Source organism: Rhamphochromis longiceps, linkage group LG5, assembly GCF_057381845.1.
Source record: "Rhamphochromis longiceps isolate RC_006_pf linkage group LG5, R_longiceps_female_GT1.1, whole genome shotgun sequence".
Taxonomy (NCBI): Eukaryota; Metazoa; Chordata; class Actinopteri; order Cichliformes; family Cichlidae; genus Rhamphochromis; species Rhamphochromis longiceps.
This window is the reverse complement of record NC_140561.1, coordinates 22309077-22314419: the sequence shown is the minus strand read 5'-3', so window position 1 is coordinate 22314419 and position 5343 is coordinate 22309077. Positions and strand designations below refer to the sequence as shown.

Genomic DNA, 5343 nt, shown 5'->3' with positions numbered 1-5343 from the left:
ACACAAATTCTAAGCTAACTTGTTATTTAAACACAAAGAAGCAAGTTTCCCTTTTCACCAGCCATCTTGTGACCCATGTTAATGGTTGGTCGCATATTTATTTTCAGGGATCATCACATCATAGAAATGGAAAATGTAGAATCACCAGTCAAATCTGCTGAGAGCAGGTAAAATGTGACTTTGCCACAGAACAGGAAGTTGAAGTCCTGGTTCCACTGCAGTAGTAAGTAGTATCAGAGGGTCGTTCATGGCTTTTTGCTCTGCTTGTGTTAAAGTGGTTCCTGTGGTTTTCCTGTGACGTTCCTTAAACTGGAACATCAGCCTTTACAAAGTCAGACTTTCACATGTGTTCTGCACAGTCACAGTAATCCTCTTCATCATGGCTGGACACCTTCTGTCAGTCATCCTCATGTGTAAGTTAAACCTCTTGTAGCTTTTCGATTGAAGATGCTAAATCTGTAGGTTTTACATTTTTCATGGTTGTGGATTTTACGTTGTGTTCTTACAGCAACTTTTGTAACTTTGTGGTGCTTCTATTTTTTTTTATTTTTAATCAATAAACTCACGTGAGGAGTCCCAAACTAAAACTTTCTCAGCAGGACAAATTCCTGTGATCTTGAAAAGACAGTTTGTTTGTATTAATGAGCCATTAATACATAATTATAATAATGGTTATTAATACGTGCATTTAGTATGTTGTTAACAAATTTTCTTTCCAACAGCTTTTGTTCATGAGATTCAAGCACAAGGTGAGTTCCTGATGTTCCAGTGTTCAGATTTTTCTGTGACTGCATATTTGTTCTTTACTTAAACCAAAAATTACCTATTAGATCAAAAATTTCTTTACCTCTGATTTTTCAGCTCTTCTTCCACCAACACTGACAGTGAACACAGAGGTGATCTCAGAGACGGACTCGGTCACGTTACACTGTCAGGCACCAACATCTGTTTCAGTTCATCAGTGTTTTTTCTACACGGTGAGCAAAAGTACTTCCAAAGCCTTCTCATGCCTGCAGAATTTCACTGCAACAGAACTGCTGTTAATGTCACATCACAGTTCACCTGCTGAAGTTAAAGTGAGATGTTTTTACACTGGAGACCTTAATTCAACATCTGCTGACAGTGAACCATCCTCCATCACCATACAAAGTGAGAGACTGCTCTTCCTGTGACTGGATAAGTTATCATACAGTGTGTTAGACGTTATTATCTTTATAAACCTTCATGTTTTCTTTCACAAAACTTTTTTAGGAGTGTTGTTCTTACATATTTTCTTACACCACCAAAGACAGCACGCAGGAATCTAAACATGACCAGTTACAGTTAATTACAAAATGTGTTGCAGTTCAGCTTTTATGAACACCAGTATTGTTATTGTTGTGCTGGTAAAACATACAATATTCTTGTATATTAATGGGACTTGATTAATCTTCATGTAGGTCAAACACCACAGATGAGTGTGCAGCATTTTAATGGGGAACATGTTCGGTTTGTTTGCTCTCTGCCTGGATCTGTGAAAGATGATACAAGATGTAATCTGTACTTTGGAGAAGCAAGTCGTTTAATCCTCACAGTAGCTGTCGGGAAGAATAGCAAGACAAAAAACAAACAGCGGTTCTGCCAGTTTTATGTCTCAATTGATGATTTTTTGAGACATCTACATTTTGTTCAACAAAAAGATGCCAGCTGTGATTACACTTTGAAAAGGGAACCCAGGTCTTTGTCTCCTCGCAGTGATCGATACAACTTAACAGGTAAGTCAAAGATAAACAGACTTTATAGCACAGATGCTACTTTAATACATTAAAATGATGAAAATGACTAAAATAAAAGCATTCAAAGTATTTTTCTCTAAAAATGTTCTGCGTTTGTTACTCGCAAAGTTTTCATTTCGTTTCACTTTGTTTATTTGGACCCTCAGTGCAAATAAATAGAACTGAGCTTTGATGTGAAAAAGAGTACGTCCAGACTTGCAGTCTCTTTGAGCTTTGATGATATTGTCAGCATAATAACATGCTTACAGTAGAAATGGGTAAAGGTTTTTACACTGGATACTCTTCCTGACACAAAATATTTTGTTTTAATACATAGATATAAAAATATGAATATTTGCTGATAAATGATCAGAATTATAATATTTTTCACTGTCAGATTCAAAATTGAATTGAATCGAATCGACTGGAATCGGGGATCAAATCGAATCGGGACCTTGTTTAATCAGAATTGGATCACTTGTAGAAATCAGTGATGATACCCAGGCCTAGACACTACCAAATATTTCAGTATAGGTAAAAAATAGTCCCTCGTCTGACACTCCCTTTGGGACAGATTTAACATTTAATAAAATAGTAAATGTGTTTTCAAAAATTTAAATCACTTTTGAATTGATTGCAGTATTAACAAAACTTTTATTTATACACAAACCCATTTCCTTTTACTGTAGCTATTCTGGAAAGTGAATCACCAAAGATCAACAAACCGTCATCTATCATGTTTACAGGTAGGACACACTTAACAAACAACCCAGAGCATCATCACACATCACTTCTTTTAAATGTCTTTAACATTTTATTGAACATTTATGGAACAGAATCAAGTCTCAACAAACCCAGTACTTTAACTTCTACCACTTCAGTGAACTCACTATCAGGTAAATAAATTACTCACGTGGTAAAATTAGAAAATATTTTTTCTGTATTAAAGTAAATCTGCTCAAATGAAAGATGAGACGTTTAATTTTTGTGTTATATGTTATTTTTCAAACTAAATATTCTGAAGACTGGAGAGTGAAACGATGTCTAACAGTTCAAATGCTGTTACAATACTATGTTTAACATACTTCTCCTTTAAATTATAGAAAAGTACTTTGTAAGCAGGGCTATAGCTGGTGTTGAAAGGAAGTTACTAACTTTGCAGGCACTTCATTATAAACCTGATTGATGCAAATGACCAGATACATTTTATCTGTAGATATTTTTGTGTGTTTAATATTCATTATTATAATTGTTTCCATTCCCTAATAAGTACTAGTTTACCATTGCATACCAAATAAAAACTAATACAACAGTGTAATGTCAACTGACCAGCTGATGACAACATTAGGACAGAAGTGTTGATTGCATTGCTAAACAGAAAACACAGTTTTTAGTTTTAGAATTATATGTTGTAGTGATTGTGCAAATACCAAAAAAGATGCAAAACCACTCAAATTATCTAAGACATGGAAAATATACAGTGGGTAAAATAAGTGTCAGACATGTCACCAATTTTCTAAGTAAATATATTTCTAAATGTGCTACTAAAATGAAATTCTCGCCAGACATCAATAACGACCCATTAAAGCCCCGCGTGGAAAACATCAAACCAAAGATTCCATAAATTAAGTTCAATTAAATTATGAGAAGTGACACAGGGAAAAAGTACTGAACGCGGTAAAAACGGGAGGTGTAAAAAGGCATGGAAATTCATGATGCCTGAAATTAATCAGTAATTAGAAAACCAAACAGAGATGGTGTGTAAAGAAAAAGTGTCTTGTTTAGTAAGGTGTCACACAAGAAGCATCTCATGGTGGGTAAAACCAGCGAGCTCTCTCAAGACCTTCAAATATTGGTGTTCAATAGTTATTTTACCCACTGTATATTATTTCAAACTGAATGTGCAGAAGCACAGAACCTGAAGAATTGAAACCATGCTGTTGCAGCTTTAAGTGACTGAACACAAATATACACCTCTACATACAAAGCTAACAGGCCCAAATCAATTTTCTTTTCCAAACAGATTCAAACAAGAATGATACTACAGGGAAAGTCGAAGGTAAGAGACACTGCGTAGACTTCCATAATATTACTTATACTTTCACTCAGTCCATGGTTACTGCTGCAACTTTGTCAGATAGCAAAGTATCTTGTGTTTGAGTTACAAGTGAAATTTGTTTGTGGCTTTCAAAACAGAGTCATTATGGAATTTGGCAGCAGCTGTGACAAGAAATGGAATAATTATGGGCATGATCCTACTGGTACTGGGGCTTCTTATACTCAAAAGAACTGGTGAGAAATACTTACTTCATGTGCTTAGAAAAACAATTTTTCAGTGTTCAGGTGACACATATTGAAGCACGATTATAGCATTTTCCATTTTATTTTGCCTTCAGCGTATCAAGCAATGTCAATAAATAAACAAATATATCATTAGATTGCTTCAGAATCATCAAAATTAAAATAAAAAACAACTCGGTTTTACACCCACTACCAGTGTCATCATCAAAACTTGTTAAACATAATTTCTTGTATTATCTCTGAGTATGACCAATGTGGAATATGTCATGTCTCTGTAGCAAAATTGCATCTATGTATTATCTAGATCTAGAGTAACAGCACCCTAGACAGACCCTGGATTCTTAAAGATTCAGTTCAATTCAATTTTCTTTACATCATATCAAATCACAACAAGTCACCTCAGAGAATAATTCAGAGAAAAACCTGACAGTCAGTTGACCTACACGGACTTACAAGAGCAATGTGTGTGTGTGTGTGTGTGTGTGTGTGTGTGTGTGTGTGTGTGTGTGTGTGTGTGTGTGTGTGTGTGTGTGTGTGTGTGTGTGTGTGTGTGTGTGTGTTTGTGTTTAATGCTGAATGAAAGCAATAATTGTTGAATGTTATTTTCTTACCTGCAGTTGAGGAGAACCTAAACGTGCAACAGATGAAAAATGAAAATGTAAGTGAGAGCTGGTACTAAATATGTTTTCTGTTTGGCTTAATCATCGCCACAGACTTAAAGGACTCTTACATTACTGTCTTTATCTTCTAGTCTGACATTTACCATGTGTACGCCACCATCTCTGAGGAAACAGATGCACCAGATTCACAGGATACGATTTAGAGCATGCTGATGCACACTGAAACATTTTGGTGATTTTGTCAGTAAAGTGTATTTAAAGGGTTTTAATTCATGTAAAAGTCAGAAACGTTTTACAGGTAGTAGATATTTTTTGCAAATAGTTTTGTTGTAGATTATTTTTTTCTAAGGATAATTGGCATGATCATGCAGTTTTCAGCTTTTGCATTTTTAATAAATGCTTTTAGATCTTCATTATTTTGTTTTAAGTAACTGTAATTTGGAAGATGATAGTCATAACATCTGAGTCATTTCCAAACTTAGAACTGTGGATACTGTTGCCATATAATAAGATATGCTTCTTTCCAAATTGTCCACCTTTTAAACAATTGCTGCTTTTAAAAATTAGCTAATAGACAATGTGTATTTATTTTAATGGTGTCATTTGCATTTCAAATTGTGTTATTCAACTGTTTTTTAAGGTGGAGTGTATTTGTTTTGTGTTAATAC

The 5343-nt window shown here is 34.7% G+C and overlaps 1 protein-coding gene across 1 annotated transcript; it reads left to right on the top strand.

Annotated features, from left to right (window-relative positions):
- Positions 1 to 379: 379 nt before the first annotated feature.
- On the top strand, positions 380 to 4878 carry LOC146669977 (uncharacterized). The gene is made up of 10 exons (XM_085407946.1): positions 380 to 413; positions 723 to 749; positions 862 to 1149; positions 1440 to 1754; positions 2444 to 2500; positions 2591 to 2650; positions 3778 to 3813; positions 3951 to 4046; positions 4673 to 4713; positions 4807 to 4878. The coding sequence occupies exons 1-10, from the start codon at positions 380 to 382 to the stop codon at positions 4876 to 4878; spliced, it is 1026 nt and encodes a 341-aa protein (XP_085264072.1).
- The last annotated feature ends 465 nt before the right edge of the window (positions 4879 to 5343 follow it).

What these genes read in the sequence shown, in the direction of transcription:
- LOC146669977 (XM_085407946.1), top strand. Translation starts at nt 380, where the DNA reads ATGGCTGGACACCTTCTGTCAGTCATCCTCATGT. An exon ending in TCATGAGATTCAAGCACAAG is followed by an intron (nt 750 to 861) that starts GTGAGTTCCTGA and finishes CTGATTTTTCAG; the next exon opens with CTCTTCTTCCACCAACACTG. An exon ending in TCTTATACTCAAAAGAACTG is followed by an intron (nt 4,047 to 4,672) that starts GTGAGAAATACT and finishes TCTTACCTGCAG; the next exon opens with TTGAGGAGAACCTAAACGTG.